We start from the raw sequence: 18252 nt of genomic DNA, 5'->3' as shown, positions 1-18252 counted from the left end.
TATTGATGTACAACCCATGGCACTAACATTCATGTAGTCGTTTATAACTGAGGTTGAAAAATTCGCTTCATGACGAGACAAGTATGAATGCCATTGAAAACTTCGCTGCCGTCTGCTCGCGTTGTACGGATTAGCTGTTCTCTTCTCCTCCCCTTGTTGCATCCTAGTTCTTCAGTTGTTTCTAGTTTTTCGTTGATGTTGTGTTTTGGTCTTCTTCATAAGTAGTCTTGTTCAAAATTAAAAAAACTCAAACTTTTTGTTGTTGTATACGAATGAACTAATAAAAAGCTGTTTAACAGCTGTGTTGTCAAATCGAGGTTTTTTTTCAAAGTCAGTGTCGCGCCTGCGCAAAACTAATGCACATAAGAAACGGCGTCTGCTATCAAAACCTGAGATCAACGCATCGACGCAAAAACTGTCATTTTGTAAGTCTGCAACAACAAATCAAGGTCAGAACAGCTATATAATAGCTATTGTATTTTCAGCGTAGCAATAGGGTCCGATATTTAGACTCGAACAAGTACACTGCCGAACTAAAGTTAAGGGCCGGCCTCTGATTTGCGCAGCTTTCCGTTGTTATTTTTTATGCCAACACTGCATGACGAAAAAATGGCCAACTTGGGTTTTCCAGAAGCCTGTCTCACTGCTGCACGTGCCTGACCTTGTTTTGCACGCATTGCAGTTCAGCAACACCGTTTTTAGGGGCAGTGAAAAGGTTGTCAAAACACGATAATTTCCTATAAAATTTGCTCGACTTTAGCTGAAGAAGCAGTATTGCAGTCGGTGTTTGGCATGGTGCACGAGCAAACCATGGCTATACTGAAAACTCCTCAACGAAAGTTGCACAGGAATGGGTATTTAGGGGCGCGCACCAGAGCTCTGAGTAAGCATGCCTCCAAGAACGAAACTGACAACATTGGATCGAGGACGGCGTGTCTGGCAGAGAAGTTTCCAGACGGCTAGGAGTGAGCCACTCTGTTATTCAGCGGCTCCACCAACGCTTCCAGACTACCGGAAGTGCTGTTGAGCGACCTCGGTCTGGGCGCCCAAGATGTACAGATCGAAGAGACGATCGCTACCTCCAGCTCTTGGCTCTACGTAACCGAACCAACACCCGCAGGACGTTGATAAGCAACTTCAGGGCCGCTACCAACGTCACTGTGACCCGTCGTCTGCGTGAGGTGCGCCTGCACTCAAGGAGAACTGTCGTCCGTCCGCCCCTCACACCACGTCATCGCCGGGCCAGAATGGCGTTCTGCCGCAACCATCGGCGTTGGAACAGACAGCAGTGGGGCAGGGTACTCTTTACAGACGAGTCCCGGTTCACTCTCTCTTCCTGTGATGCCCGCATACGCGCTTGGAGACGTCCGGGTGAACGTTTCATCGATGCCTGTGTCCAGGAACATGACAGGTATGGAGGCGGTTCAGTTATGGTGTGGGCTGGCTTCCATCTGCATGGGAGGACCCCCTGTACCGTATTAGAGGCAATCTTACCGGCGTGCGGTACAGGGATGAAATCGTGAGGCCTCAAATCATCCCTACACTGCAAGCCATGGGTGCCGGCGCTATGCTCTAAGACGATAACGCGACCCCTGATCGCGCTAGGGTGGTCCAAGATGTTCTGCAGCGTCAGCAGATTGTGAGGATGAACTGGCCAGCCCGATCCCCCGACTTGGCGCCCATAGAACACCTCTGGGACATCATTGGACGCCGGGTGAGGGACAATCACCCCCCCACCTGCTGATGTGGACCAGCTCTTCCGATTCCTGCAGCAGGAGTGGACGGCAATCCCTCAACAGATGCTCCAGAACCATGTAAACTCAATGCGCTCACGGATCGGTGAATGCCTTGCAGCCCGGGGTGGCCACACCCGTTACTGAACTTGAACAAACTGACAGAACTTTCTTGCCACTTTTCGAAAGGGGGGTGGGGTACTTCCGACGGTTGCTGCGCAAATGAAATTTCTTTGTTGGTGATTTTGTTTACATGACTCGAACGGTTACATGTCGTATTAAAACATTTCAAGGGTTGAAGGTGTTGCTTTGATTTGTTGTGTTATGAGAGATGATTCTTCTTCTGGCCCTTAACTTTAGTTCGGCAGTGTATAATGCGACTCGTCTTCGACTCGTCGGCATTATACTTGTCTCGTCTAAATATCGGACCCTATTGCTACGCTGAAAACACAATAGCTGATAATATTTTCTATTCTGAAAAGGCATTATTCAAGTTTGTATTTTATTCGGTTCTTCACAGTTTCTTTGTTGTTATTCTTAAATCATAAAGGAATTCTTTTTTCATCAAGACAAGATCAGTACATTTCGAAGTTTTGAAAGTTTGAAAAAAAGAAAAGCCCGGAAGCAGGGTCACGCAAGGTCGTGGTTCTCGTAGCAGACGACGGTTTATACCTATCGCCAGTTCCTCTGAACAGTCAAAAGCCATCGCTAGAGTTCTTGTGAACCACAGCCGTTTGTTTCGTGCATAGTCAGAAGTACTTTATAACGTGCTATTGTAGATAAGCTCACAGAGAGTCGCATTCAAATTACTAACTGACAACTACATTGTGAAAAAGGGAAACTTGATCACACGGGTTCACGATGGCTCAGGAGTAAGATAAACCACGCAAAAATAAATTCTTTGAAAATTGCTCGCTCTTTACGGAGGGCACCTAGGATGTTCCCGTTTGGTGAGCGTTCAAATGGAAGGGTGTTTGTACTGTGTGTAAAAGCCTGACAGTATCTGTGATGGTTTACGGGAGGCTTACTGTGCCTTTAAGCTTAGGTCCGCTCCCTCTTCCTACCAACTGTCCAGGCGTGACAATTGATGGTATTCTATGTCACGAACTGTGGACGGATGTGGTTTTCCGGTCACGAGAACCCCGGACCTTCGCACGTTTGTGACATTTGATGAGGCTCTTCGATTTGTCGTAATCAAAAGATCGGAAGAGAACACTCTTGATACGAATCTCCTGTGATTAATAGGGTGGAACAGGGCGTGATTCCAAGGCTTTACATGTCTAACAATGACAAGTTGTATTACATTTGTTATCTGGGATAACAATCGTGATGTCGGCTAAGGACTAAAACAAGTCAATTTTCTAAGCTGGGGTTGTACAACAAAAGCAGATTTTTCGTTTGAAGTCAAAAGAAAGAGGAGATTATCTCTCTCTCAAAATAATCTCAAGTACTTAACTAAACTGTCCTTAGTCAAAAGAGACCACGATTGGAATCAAGCAAACGAGTGATTAGAGACAGATAGGAAATTTATTCAAGGTGTGCTTGAGTAGATATTTTCTGTCGTATCAAGTCTATCTTAGAATTAACTGTTAGGGGCGGGGATGTAGCTCAGTCGGTAGCGCGCTGGATTTGTATCCAGTTGGCCGCTGTCAGCGTGAGTTCGTCCCCACGTTCGGCGAGAGATTTATTTCTCAGAGTCAACTTTGTGTGCAGACTCTCCTCGGTGTCCGAACACCCCCGTGTGTACACGCAATCACAAGACCAAGTGCGCACGAAAAAGATCCTGTAATCCATGTCAGAGTTCGGTGGGTTATAGAAACACGAAAATACCCAGCATGCTTCCTCCGAAAGCGGCGTATGGCTGCCTAAATGGCGGGGTAAAAACGGTCATACACGTAAAATTCCACTCGTGCAAAAGCACGAGTGTACGTGGGAGTTTCAGCCCACGAAGCAGAAGAAGAAGAAGAATTAATTGTTCATTGTGTACACAAGACACCATTTTATTTCCGAATACGGGTATTAAGATCGATTACTATAAATATCGTTAATCAAACCAAAGCAAAACAAAATGATTTCCCGTTCTCGCAATTCCATAGCAACCGAAGTCTCTGTTCCCCAGTGAAATGACAATGAAAAGGAGCATAAAGATTTGAATATATGATTCTGCAATTTTTTTCCCCAGTTTTGTGTGGTCTTTTAATGTTGCTCTAAAACAAATATAAGATTTCACGTGGAGAACAGAATAAATCCCAGGGAAATAACATGGAAAGAGAATTAAATATCTCGAAATATAGCGTTGATCTTATGATGACTTATCCGGGTCATTAAACAGACTTGGAATGTAGCATGACATCAAAGTGCCGACGAATATTGGTCATTTGACGCAGAATGTATTTTGTTCTTCTGTCTCTTACTCTTTTCTCTCTCAAGTTACAAGTATTTGTTTGTTTATTTGTGTGAGTTTGTTTTGTGTTTTTTGTTTGTTTGCTGGTTTGTTTGTTTGTTTGTTTGCTGGTTTGTTTGTTTGTTTTAATCTGTTTCTTGCTGTGCTGTCTGGTTACGAAAATTATTGACCCATTTGTTGTTTAATTATCCTGTGTCCGTTTAATACAACTGCTGCACCGATCGTTGTTTAAGTAGTCTGTATTATGTTTTTCTATGGAACTGCAGCACCGAATGTATTACCATCCATTATCTGTTGTATAAAAAAAAAAGCCGATCGTTGTCTAATGATCCAGTGTCTGTTTTATAAAACTGCTGCACCAACCGTTGTGTTATTATCCTGTATCTGTTTTTATAAAACTGCTGGACCGATCGTTTGTAGATGATCCAGTGTCTGTTTGTAAAGTTGTTTCACCAATTGTCAATCTAGCTCGTCCACAATGGTTAGGCCAAAAACGTATCGCCACCTTATGCTGGGCTTTCATTTTTTTTCCAGCTTACCGAAGCCGCCCAGGCTGGAGGGTGCGTTGGCTCCCAACAGCTTTTTGTCCAAAGCCGTTCGCTTTGCTGACAACATGATCGCTGGACCAGAGTCTATGGTGGTGGTCAATGGTACGTCTGTCTGTATGACTTTCTGTGTGACTGTCCGTGTATCTGTACATCTGTTTTTATCTCTCTCTCTCTGTTTCTGTCTCTCTGTCTCTTGCTCTCTCTCTTGCTCTCTGTCTGTCTGTCTGTCTGTCTGTCTGTCTCTCTCACTCTCTCTCTCTCTCTCTCTCTCTCTCTCTCTCTCTCTCTCTCTCTCTCTCTCTCTCTCTCTCTCTCTCTTTGTTTTTGCTTGTCGGCAAGACCGTCTTTCTGTCGTTTTCATCACATTTTTCTGTAACCCAAAAGACGATTTTCCTGATTTACTTAACGCTATTTCGTCAGCCAAAAGAATTAAACAATTTCTGTTTCCATGTTGTTGTTGTGGTCTCACTCACAAAGTCATTCAAAGAAGTGCTCAAAAGCAAAAGGCGAACAGTCGAATTTAAAAACTGTTGGTGTGTTGCATTGTTCGTCGGTGTGTTGGTTGTTGGATTGAAAGCGTTCCACAAACACATAGACTATAAAGTGGCCAATGAATTATAAACCGTTTTGAATAAATCTGACTAATTTAATATTTTACCAACCGTTTTCTTTTTTCAGGGTACGTCTACACGGGTTTGTCGGACGGCTGGGTGGTGGAGATAAACCCTCGTGGACAGGTCCGGAGAATTCGTAGAATGTCAATGCCTAGCTGTGGTACGTAGAATGTCAATGCCTAGCTGTGGTACGTAGAATGTCAATGCCTAGCTGTGGTACGTAGAATGTCAATGCCTAGCTGTGGTACGTAGAATGTCAATGCCTAGCTGTGGTACGTAGAATGTCAATGCCTAGCTGTGGTACGTAGAATGTCAATGCCTAGCTGTGTTACGCAGAATGTCAATGCCTAGCTGTGGTACGTAGAATGTCAATGCCTAGCTGTGGTACGTAGAATGTCAATGCCTAGCTGTGGTACGTAGAATGTCAGTGCTTAGCTGTGGTACGTAGAATGTCAATGCCTAGCTGTGGTACGTAGAATGTCAGTGCCTAGCTGTGGTACGTAGAATGTCAGTGCCTAGCTGTGGTACGTAGAACGTCAATGCCTAGCTGTGGTACGTAGAATGTCAGTGCCTAGCTGTGGTACGTTATCGATCACCAGGATTCTGTCTGTCCGTCTCACTGTCCCACCGTCAGTTTGTTCGTCTGTCTGTCTGTCTGTCTGTCTCTCCGCCTGTCTGTATGTCCCCTCGTCAGTTCGTCTGTCTGTCTATTTGTGACAACTTAGCTGTGTGCACGTTAATGTGCCTTCGTGTTAACAATGCCTTTTAACCCTCTCAGTGAACAAGTTGCGCGTGTGTTTTTACCACCTTTTTGAGTAATTTACGCACCCCAGTATCGAGTCGGTTTGTGTTTTCTTTAAGCAACTTTGACGTATCGTTGTAATTTCTTTAACGAGCACGTTACCTTTTTTCTTCAGTGAGTAAGTTTCAAGCGTCTTTTATCATGTTGTTAAGCGAGTTTCAAATGCCTTGTTATTTTTTAAATGTGAAAGCAAAAGGTTTTTTTAGAATGTGATTATGCAGCTTTCGTTTGCCAATTAGTTTCGTAATGTTTAATTTCCCCCTGTAATTTAGGGTAGTTACTTAGCTCTGTAACGTGCGACTTTTTGTCGTGCTATTTTGCAAACTGTACGTACGTGTTACGTGTGATCCAATCTCGTTATGTAAAGATCTCTGATGCGGAATTTGTTTGTTTCTGTGCAGGAAGATCTAACGCCCCGGAAGACGCATGTGGAAGACCTTTAGGCATACGAGCAGACCCGCAAGGATATCTAGTGGTAGCCGACGCTTACAATGGAATATTTCGGATAAACCCTGTCACTGGTAAGTAATTTGTGCGGTTATCGGCATACTTCTGACTTAACTTTGTTGAAGTGACGTCAAATTCTGAAAGAGAGCAAACAATTACGATTCACTCGGCCTGTGTACCCCACACTGGGCTAAATCGGAACATTGCAGGGTAATCATAGCCAAGGGAGGCAAATAACGACAAGATCTAATCAACAAAGGGACGTAAGCGCTCCAAATAGAGACAACCAGTTTTGCTGTTGATATTTAGACTTCAGCGTGTACTTCCCTTTTTATATTTAGTCAAGTTTTGACTAAATATTTTAACGTAGAGGGGGGAATCGAGACGAGGGTCGTGGTGTGTGTGTGTGTGTGTGTGTGTGTGTGTGTGTGTGTGTGTGTGTGTGTGTGTGTGTGTGTGTGTGTGTGTGTGTGTGTGTGTGTGTGTCTACAGATGCGTGTGTGTGTGTAGAGCGATTCAGAGTAAACTACTGGACCGATCTTTATGAAATGTTACATGAGAGTTCCTATATCCCCAGATCTTTTTTTCGATAAATGTCTTTTATGACGTCATATCCGGCTTTTTGTAAAAGTTGAGGCGGCACTGTCACACCTTCATTTTTCAATCAAATTGATTGAAATTTTGGCCAAGCAATCTTCGACAAAGGCCGGACTTCGGTATTGCATTTCAGCATGGAGGCTTAAAAATTAATTAATGACTTTGGTCATTAAAAATCTGAAAATTGTAATTAAAATTATTTTTTTATAAAACGATCCAAAATTACTTTTATTTTATTTTTTATCATGTTCTGATTCCAAAAACATATAAATATGTTATATTCGGATTAAAGACAAGCTCTGAAAATTAAAAATATAAAAATTATGATTAAAATTAAATTACGAAATCGTTTTAAAAACAATTTCATCTTATTCCTTGTCGGTTCCTGATTCCAAAAACATATATAGATATGATATGTTTGGATTAAAAACACGCTCAGAAAGTTAAAACGAAGAGAGGTACAGAAAAGCGTGCTATGCAGCACAGCGAAACCACTACCGCGCTAAACAGTCTCGTAAGTGTTACTGCGTTTTGCACGAGCGGCAGACTACGGTCATTGTGAAAAAATGCAGTGCGTTCACTTTCATTCTGTGAGTTCCACAGCTTGACTAAATGTAGTAATTTCGCCTTACGCAACTTCTTTCTTAAATACGGTGTACTTTTTTGGGCTGTTTTTCTCTCATTTTTACATTATTCTCTCATTTTACATTAATTCAAGTTTTGATTAAATGTTTTAACACAAGACTTCATAAGACAAACGCGTTAAGTCGCGTCTCACCAAGACGATGACCTAAAATATTCATACATCACTTATTTCCATTCATAAACATATCCCTGCTATTACATGTGACTGACAGGTGGGTTCTATGTCCAACATGTGTGATTGACAGGTCAGTATAGGCAGCTGGTGTTTGCAAGGTCTCAAAGGGTTAACAACAAAACCTTGGGCTTCATCAACGACCTGGCCGTGGCCAGAGATGGTACAATCTTCTTCACGTCCTCCTCCACAAAATGGACCCGTAATCAATACCTCGAAATCATTCTGGAAGGGGAGACGTCGGGACGGTAAGTCAGATAGCGTTATGGTTCGTTCTGAACATGTACATGGCTGTCCAAAAACATTGTATAGGGCTGTCCAAAAACCGATGTAGGTGTCGTTCTCCAAATCAAAATAATCTCCTGAATCTCATGAGCACAACCATCGTTGTCTCGCCCATTGTTCAAATACGCCCAGTAAGCCGTTTCGGACTAAGAATTATCAGTTGAAGAATGGTTGTTCCCAAAATTAAAATAAGAATGTTAATATTCTTGAGAAAATCTAATTCAATTTTGAAAGGCACGTCAATGTGCAAGTTCGCCGATCAGGCCGCTCTGGACAAAGAACTGATGTAGGCCTAGTTCTTACAATGGATACTGTGTAGCAAGACATTTCACGAGTATTTGTTTTTCTACTGAACTGAAAAATGTCATACCCCTTCCCTCACCCAGGGCTCTTTATCCACAACAACATCTTGTTGTTGTTGTTGTTGTTGTTGTTGTTGTTGTTGTTGTTGTTGTGTTTTTATATTAGAAAAACGTCTCCTTACCTTAATCAATCGGCAGTCCCTCGTATAAGTGGTGATGAATCCCTCGATTCTCAGGACTACGAGAAAATGCAGGGATGTTGTTTCGTTGCTTCAAATCCTGGGTCGCTCCTGCTGTTGTTGTTGTTTGTTTGTTTTTTGTTTTTGATTTTTGCACTGTGGCATCGTGTCTTGAGCGTACAGCTGTTCTGTCGAGAAATGTTTAGCTATCAGAGGCCACAAGTGCTTGTCCAGTACCTCAGTGTGCGTTACACCTTTCACAGTTCCACTGACAAAATACAAGAGTCCCAACACCGCTGATAGCTACGCAGCTCCATGCATTGACTTTGACTGTGCACTTTCGCCAACACAGACTGCAGCTAACCGCCGACGAACAATTTTTCAGAAAATGTTCTTCATTTTATACGTTAATTTGGCTTGATGGCCACTGTCATTTCATAACTGAAGATCATTCGTTTTAAGTGTCCATCACCAGTCCAATGAATCTCCTCTCCGCATGTCCAGTGAATTGTCTTGCATGTCCAGTGAATTGTCTTGTCACACACCTCGACCAAATTGTGACGCAGAAGAAATAAAAATCCCCTGCATTCCTTGTCTCTCTGATTTGTGAATGACTTTAACCTTTCAAATCTTGGGTTTCCACAGAGTGTACTTTGAGTGCGGACGGTGGGTTCAGTTACAGTGTTTTTGAAACTTACCTCACTCGCGTTCCTTGCATTTAAAACCACCTTCAAAATGTGGCGCCTTTCAACGGATTCCTTGAATTCGGGACATTATGCTTTAACATAACCGTTTTCTTTTGTCTTAGCTGTCATTTATTTCCGAGAGCTAGCCTCTCTTCGCAGAGACATTGGACAGCTGCAGACGACAACTTAAAAGGATGTTTCAACCTAAAACCCAAAAGAGCGAACCCAAACGACCTTGACAGCGGCTAGAGTGCATGTGTACCGAAAGAATCCGAGAAATACTCCAATGGAAACAGTTGGAATGGCGGGGAGGAATGACTTTTTTCAATATATACATGTATCAAGAGAATTCTACGCTACATTGCTCCTGTGCGCCCGTCTACTCGCCTAATAGTTATCTGATTTTGAGCAAACAATGTTGCGGTCCTCGTCGCCTTTGTGCGCTGATATTCCGCTTATAATCTCTGTGCCGTAATCGTGTGCGTTTGTGAAGCCAATGTGCGGGAGTGTTTGTGTGAGTGTGTGTGTGTATGTCTGTCAGTGTGTCTGTGCGTGTACGTCTATATCTGTGTTTAAGTGTGTGTGTGTGTGTGTGTGTGTGTGTGTGTGGGTGTGTGTGTGGGGGGGGGTGTGTGTGAGTGTGTGTGTGTGTGTGTGTGTGTGCAGGGGCGGACGGGGGGGTGCACAGGGTGCATGTGCACCCCCCCTCCAGCAAAAAGAAATATATCAAGTCTTTAGTGATTTTAAATGGAAATTGTGATTTTGGAAAGCTGATTCTATGACCATTTCTAAGTTCAAATGGCACCAGATGGCACCATTTTGCTTCTTTGGGCCAATTAATTGTCCGGGGGAGCATGCCCGACCCCCCTAGCAAATTCGGGCGCTTCGCGCCCATCACATTCACTTTCGATTCAAAGTGCACTCCCCCTTACAAAGCCCCTGGTGTGTGTATGCGCGCGCTCGTGTATTGAGAATTGATTAAGAGATGTAAGAAATGTATGTACTGTTGAGAACAAACTGTACCTTTTGTAAACTTTGCTCTCAATCGGTGTGTGTGTGCTGCTGCTGCTGCTGCATGGTGATGATGATACTAATGGCGGCGACAAGGACGATGATGACGCTGATGATGATGACGACGACGACGACGACAACTATGATGATGATGATGATGATGATGATGATGATGATGATGATGATGATGATGATGATGATGATGTGCAGAGTTCTGGTGTACAACCCCCGTTCAGCTCCAGGCGAACAGGTGCAGGAGCTTGTGACGAATCTCAACTTCCCCAACGGTCTGGAGCTTTCGGCTGACGAGAGTTACCTCCTCATCGCGGAGGCTGCTCGCGCTAGGATTTTCAAGTAAGTGTGATATTGTTGTCTTGTTGCGTGTGTGTTTGTTGTTGTTGTTTTGTGTGTGTCTATTTTTTTTTTGGGGGGGGGGTTGCTTTGTCCTGGGTGTGAGTGTGTGTGTGCGTGTGCGCGTGTGTTCGTGTGTGTCTGAGTGTATGTGTGTGTGTGTGAGTGTGTGTGTTTGTGTGTGTGTCTGTATGTGTCTGTATGTGTTCGTGTGTGTGTGTGATCGTTTGTGTGTGTGTTTGTTTGTGTGTGTGTGTGTGTGTCTGCTTGTCTATCTGTTCAATCTCCCCACTACCCTCTCCAACCAAAACAAACCCGACCCTACACGCACCCCATCCACCAAATACGACCATCATTCAGAATTTCAATTCAACAGCAAATAACCTCAGTCTCTTTCGACTTGCAGAGCGTACATCGGTCAGAGTTCTCCCAAGCGTGGGCAAATCGAGACCTTCGCCGAGAACCTTCCCGGTTTCGTTGACAACGTCCGGAAGACACCACGTGGTTCATACTGGGTTGGACTGTCAAGTGTTCGTAGCGAGCAAAACCCGTCAGTGTTGGACGAATATGGCGACCAGCCCAATATCAGAGGCGCCATTATGGGGGTTTGTGTTGCTGGTTTTTTTTTTAAACTTGTTTTCATGAATGGCTCTGTGTGTGTGTGTGTGTGTGTGTGTGTGTGTGTGTGTGTGTGTGTGTGTGTGTATGCCGTGTGTGTGTCTGTCTGTCTGTCTGTCTGTTTGTTTGTGTGTGTGCGGCTGTGTCTGTGTGTGCGCGTGTGTCTCTCTGTGTGTGTGTGTGTGTGTGTGTGTGTGTGTGTGTGTGTTCAATCGTTTAACAATGAGAAAAGCTTCAACTCTCTCACTCTCTCTCAATCAACGAACCAATCAGTAAATCAGTAAATCAACCAATCAACACACCAATCACTAATCAATCAATCAATCAACCAACCAACCAACCAATCAACCAATCAACCAACCTACCCACCACTCAACCAATTAATCAACCAACCCTAAACTCAACTAACCATTGTATCCTCAATCAGTTGCCACGAGACCAGGTGATGGCGCGGGCACCGAAGTACGCGATCGCCGTGGAGTTGAACCAGGACGGTAACATTATCCGCAGCCTGCATGACCCAAAGGGAACCCTGTACACCTCGGTCAGCGAACTGCAGGAGGAGGGGGACTCGCTGTACATCGGATCCTTCGAGCGGAACTTCATCGGTATCCTGAAGCTGTCCGACCTGCCGGCTCCCGTTGACCCTACCAGCCCTGCGGAGGTTGCAAGTCAGTGGTTTCACTCTCTGGATCTTTCTCTGTGTTTGTCTGTCTATGTGTCTGTGTGTCTGTCTGTGTGTCTGTGTGTCACTCGTCTGTCACTGTCTGTCACTGTCTGCCTCTCTCTTTCTGGCTGATTTCGATTGAAAAATGTTGTAAAGCCTGAATAAAAGTCAGTATTTGAAGACCTTTTTAAATAGAAAGAATAAGTAGGTTTACCGGCAAGAACACTATATTGTTTTTAAAGATGACACTATTTTATGTAAGAAGATGTGGCGAAAAGATCCACTCTTATTTTTAATGTTTTCTCCAGCAGCTACAGGGCCGGACCTGGGGGGGGGGGGGTTCCTGGGGTTCCGGAACCCCCCACCCACCCCCCCCCCCCTGGCCATCCAATGTACCTCTCAGAGAAAAACATGTGGACTTTGGACCCCTGCCTTCAGTTGGAACCCCCCCCCCCCCCTCAAACGAACTTAGTCCGGCCCTGAGCTACAAGACTGACAAGATTGAATAATGTCGTCGAAAGGCGTAGTTTTTGAGAAAAAAACATTTTCACTGCTATTCGAGAAAGTATAGTTTTAATTTATTTGGGTACTTTGTTTGAATTTCAACTCTCTCTCTCTCTCTCTCTCTCTCTCTCTCTCTCTCTCTCTCTCTCTCTCTCTCTCTCTGTTCATTAATGACCTCCCCCTTCATATATCTAATTCCAAAGTTAAAACGGAATTTTTTGCAGATGATTCGACGCTTCACACAAGCTGTAGGACTGTTCAAGAAATTGAAATGAATGAAGTCAACAGTTGGTGTAACCAGAATTGTATGATAGTGCACCCAGGAAAGACAAAAAGCATGATTATTACAACAAGACAAAAACACCAGTCACGACCTCTTAAGTTAAATCTTTCTCTGGAATCACAACCTGTTCAGCAGGTAACGGAACATCGTGTTTTGGGTGTGATAGTCGATCAAGAATTAAAATGGCAATCTCATGTACATTATATTTGTCAAAAAGTATCCAAGAATTTGTTTCTGCTATCAAAGTTAAAGCAATATGTCGATATCGCAACACTAAAACTATTTTATCATGCCCACATCTTATCCCATATTAATTACGCATCAACTCTTTGGGATGGCGTCTCTGATATTCACATGAAAAAATTAAACTCTCTACATCGTCGGGCAGCTAAAATCATGTTAAATGGTCCACAATTATCAGCTGATTTGAAGTTAAAGAATCTAAACTACCTGCCGCTAGTTAAACAGTTACAGTATAATAAGACTGTAATGATGTATAAAGTATATCATGGCGAAGTGCCCATCTATATTCAGGACCTATTTCACAGAGTCACCGAAAGGTACGGGTCTATCAATTTTCTACCACCAATACCCAGGATTGATTTGTTCAAAACTAGTCAAGCCTTCTCTGGCGCTATGGTGTGGAACTCCATTCCGTCTGTAATAAGATCATTAACCTCACTAAAGAGTTTTAAACAAGCTCTGCATAATCATTTTATGTCTACCTAGATGGCTATACTAGTCTTAACACGTGCAAGTAGCTGTCAACAATTGGCAAAGCTTTATGAATTACACAAATATGTTCTTTATTATATGTATTATGTGGAATTTATGTTGCGATTTTCCATCATCACTTCATCATCATCATCATCATCATCATCATCATCATCATCATCATCATCATCATCATCATCATCATCATCATCATCATCATTATCATTTACACCATATAATCATTATTAGCATTAGTGTAAACGTTGGTATCGTGTGAATTTTACCGTCGATCACTTTACATGTGTTAACATGTTGCATGTTTCGCTTTCGATTTGTATGTTGCTTACTTTGCCATTTTATTGTTTATGTTTATTTGCTTGTTTGCTTACTTGTCGATTGTTTGCTGGTTCGTTCGTTTACTTTGTTTATTTGTCATGTTGCTTTACTTGTTTATCATTTATTAGATATTTGTATTAGAAGTAAGGACCGGTTGTAAGAAAAGGCGTCGCCTTAAACCTCTATCCTTGAAAAATAAAGTTCCATCATCATCATCATCTCAACCACAACCCTCGTAAAATAAAATTTGATTTGATTTGATTTGATCTCTCTCTTGGGGCGGGGACGTAGCTCAGTTGGTAGCGCGCTGGCTTTGTAGCCAGTTGGTCGCTATCAGCGTGGGTTCGATCCCCACGTTCGGCGAGAGATTTATTTCTCGGAGTCAACTTTGTGCAGACTCTCTTCGGTGTCCGAACACCCCCGTGTGCACACATGCGCACGAAAAAGATCCCACGTTCACAGCAAAAGTCTCAGGGCTTGGAAAACACGAAGACACGCATGCATCATCTCTCGTCTCTGATTATCATGATCGTATAAACCCTAATAGTCAGTCTCTCTCTCTCTCTCTCTCTCTCTCTCTCTCTCTCTCTCTCTCTCTCTCTCTCTCTATCTCTCTCTCTCTCTCTCTCTCAATCTCTCTCTTCCAACTATCTCTCTCCCCCCCCCCCACCTACTTATCTCCCTTCAACGTATTCTGCCTGTGGTGATTTTTCCTGTCTTTTCTTTCGTTGTATGTGTCTTTTTCTGTCTAATTCATGCACAAATCAATCTATCAAAACAGCGACCACCGTAGCACCTCCCCTCGACGGCAGCTCGACTCCTGTCCCTCAGGACCCCGTTCGGAAACAGCTAGAGGACTTCCTCAAGCAGATACAAGAGCGGCTGATACCAATGAACAAGACAATGGTATAGGCTGCAGACATAAAAACATGACATAATTAAATTTTTGATTCTGAATATTCAAACATAAAAACATGATATAATTATTTACAATTTTGATTCTGAATTTTGGAACGTTGGCAATCTCTTTGTTTTTGTATTTTATGATATAATTACAATTAAGATAATAGGCAAACTGACGATTAATCAAAGGCTGTCCGTAATTGAGCCCGCAAGTTGACTTAATTTGCGAAAACTTCGCTAATGTCCGTTTACCAAAAATTCAGTGTTGCGAGCTTCGTGAAGTAGACTTCACAAAGTCGACATCGCCCATGAAGTTAACTGCATGCTTAAAGAGTAAGGTTATTGATAGCTGCACAGGTGGAGGCTCTTTTGTAGTGTTCTCTGCCATGGTATCTTGTACATGCTACTGAAACCTGGACCCTGCACACTTCAGGAAGACAGCATCGTGCTAGCCTTATTGTAGATATATGCAAGTTAAAGTCCACAGTAGTAATAAGACATCCTACGCAAGTAATTAGAAACCCCGCAGTGGCGATTACACATCCCTCAGTAGTTACTGTACCACACATGCCACTCACACCCTTATATGTGTGGAAGAGGCAGATGCAAGTTAAAGTCCACAGTATAATTAGACATTCTACGGTAGTAATTAAACATCCCACAGTAGTTTTTACACATCCTACAGTAGTTTTTACACATCCCACAGAAGTTATCATACATGCCACTGACACCCTTACGCTGCAGGTGGACAGCATCGTGCTAGCCTTAGTGCAGATGCTAGTTAAAGTCCACAGTAGTAATTAGATATCCCACAGTAGTTTTTAGAAACCCCACAGTTGTTACTGTACCATGCATGCCACTGACACCCTTATACTGGACACTGCAGGTGGACAACCTGGTGCTCGCCCTAGTGGAACAACTGGTTAATGCCAAACTGGCGGAACTGGACGCCAGGAAGCGGGTCACTGCCCTGGAGCAGGAGGTCAGTGGTCTGAGGGCGCAGCTCGGCATAGACACGACCACCCCCTCCATCCCCAGCGATACTGCCGGCACCACCGCAGCCTCCGGCACCACCATCGCGCAACCGGGCACCACCGCAGCTGGTGGTGGTGCTGCTACTACACCGTCTTCGGCTGGCGCTACTACGCCGGCAGGAGGAAGTGCAACAACTGCGCAGGCTGCAACAGGTGGAACGACACAGGCTGGAGCGTCTGGTACTACGCCGGCCGCAGCGTCTGGTACTACGCCGGCAGCAGCGTCAGGTACTACGCCGGCAGCAGCGTCAGATACTACGCCGGCAGCAGCGTCTGGCACTACGCAGGTCGCAGCGTCTGGTACTACGCAGCCAGCAGCGTCAGTTACTACGCAGATTGTTGGAGATACTACTACTAGTAATAATAAATAACTTTTCTATAGCGCGAGTCCCATCAATTGGCTCCAGGCGCTTTACAAATTCATTATAGAATAAACTAGCACAAATCAACAAGCATACAAAGCATACATTTAACTGATAGTGACACTACGGCGGCTCCGGCTGCTGAAACTACTGCTGCACCTCTATGAACATGTTATACGTGTTGATGCAAGTTTGTTCTAACCTTATGCACTTTCAACGGGGAAAAAAGAAAAGAAAAAAGAAAACCAGAAAAAAATTAATGAAAGAAAAACATCTCTCTATATTTAACATCATCAAGCTAACGACTGACAAAACGTAGTGCGTGTGAATGACATCGTAGAGTATTCTGCGAGACCCATAGTGTTAAGGTGTGTTCACACTGTGGGGTGCTGGTTTGCGAAATAAACTGAAGGAGGCGCCTTTAGCATGCAGGTATTGTCTGCATGCTGACGATGTGATGTGGCCAGCTGGAAAGTCTTTTCAGCATTTTGAACTTTTCGTTTGTTTGTTTGTTGTTGTTTTTTGTTTTGTTTGTTTGTGAACTATATTGAGTCGCTTTCGGGATTTTTGCTGTATGGAAGAACAACTGCTCCTTCTTTTTTCATTTTTTTTCATTTTTTATTTGTTTGTTTTTTTGTTTGTTCGTGGGAGTTTATTTTACTCTTATGAAAAAGTGTGTAGCTTGATATCATTTGTTCTTTTTTTTCTGCTTGTCTGATTGTCCTTTATTATCGGTTTGGTCTTTTATTCTAAAAAGGAGGGAAGGTGGGTTGTTGTTTGTGCTGATGTTGCTGTTGATGTTGTTGTTGTTGTTGTTGTTGTTGTTGTTGTTGTTGAGTCACCACCATTTGCTCTATAATATTTACATCCATGTACAGTAGAAATAATGATCGTGCTCATCCTGTCACTTCTGTGTTTCAGTCTTCGATTCTTTCTTGTCCTTGTTTTATTGGGAAGGTGATGGTGTATTTTGACTGTCGACTGCAGATTAAGTCAATCAAAACATTCGCCTATGCAGATGGGTTTCTTGTATAAAAATAAATGTTACTTACCTCTTTCTACAAACCTATCAGGCGGGTGTTACCTTCTAACGAAAAAAAATGAAGGCGCTCTTGGTTTTCGGCTTACATTTCCTTGTTATATTGTATAGTATGGTATCTTAGAACCTGTATTGCTATTTAAGGGGGAGGGTAAAGTCTTGCGTAAGTGGGACATAAAGAAGATTACATCTGGCCTTTTTTTTCCAAATCTGTGCACATTTTTGTAGTTTTAAAAACGGGATTAAAGTTTGTTTCCGAATTACTGTGTGTGGCTTTTAGTGATTCCACGCTTTTGGTTGGTGTTTTTTTGTTTGTTTATTGTTTGTCCATTTGTTTTCATTCTCACTCTATTCTTTATAGCATTGCACACACAAACGCGTTAAACAAACGTACTAACATACAAACGTGAGCCCAGCAAACACACACACACACACACACACACACACACACACACACACACACACACACACACACACACACACACACACACACACACACACACACACACACACACACACACACACAAAACATACACCACATTCAGCCCCCCAACTCACCCTTACCCCTACAAAAATAGCACAACACACGTTGAAAATGTAAACAAAGAGACACGAACGTTCCATTTATTTATTTGATTTTTGTTATTCTTATTTTTAGATAAGATAAATACATTTAAACCAAGAAATCAAGCAAGCAAATATGGAGATGTAACCAAAATAAACGATATGAAAGAACAAAGGACAAAAAATAACCACGTAGAAAACAGGCATACATCTCCTTGATGAAATCTTAAAGATATATACTCCAATTTATACAAGTGTGCCCACAATCCATGATCTGTCCAGGTTTTTACACGAGATAAAAAAAACATGCTTCAACAAAACACACACACACACACACACACACACACACACACACACACACACACACACACACACACAAATAAGATAAATACATTTAAACAAAAAACAAAAAACTACCGTGAGTACACTCTGCACGTGCAAAGTGTATGTTT

General features: G+C 43.0%; 1 protein-coding gene across 3 annotated transcripts in view; it reads left to right on the top strand.

The window, feature by feature from the left end:
* LOC138953446 (adipocyte plasma membrane-associated protein-like) overlaps positions 1–17496 on the top strand; it is a 21496-nt gene extending 4000 nt beyond the window's left edge. For all 3 annotated transcript variants that reach the window (XM_070325257.1, XM_070325256.1, XM_070325258.1), the window contains exons 3-11: positions 4672–4787; positions 5364–5459; positions 6503–6622; positions 8036–8210; positions 10636–10779; positions 11183–11381; positions 11822–12065; positions 14680–14804; positions 15688–17496. In XM_070325257.1, the coding sequence (XP_070181358.1) occupies positions 4672–4787; positions 5364–5459; positions 6503–6622; positions 8036–8210; positions 10636–10779; positions 11183–11381; positions 11822–12065; positions 14680–14804; positions 15688–16206 (1738 nt within the window). In that variant the 3' untranslated portion in view covers positions 16207–17496. The remainder of the gene's footprint in view (positions 1–4671; positions 4788–5363; positions 5460–6502; positions 6623–8035; positions 8211–10635; positions 10780–11182; positions 11382–11821; positions 12066–14679; positions 14805–15687) is intronic.
* The last annotated feature ends 756 nt before the right edge of the window (positions 17497–18252 follow it).

This window comes from Littorina saxatilis, linkage group LG17 (genome assembly GCF_037325665.1).
Source record: "Littorina saxatilis isolate snail1 linkage group LG17, US_GU_Lsax_2.0, whole genome shotgun sequence".
Classification (NCBI taxonomy): Eukaryota; Metazoa; Mollusca; class Gastropoda; order Littorinimorpha; family Littorinidae; genus Littorina; species Littorina saxatilis.
This window is presented reverse-complemented; position numbering and strand designations above follow the sequence as displayed.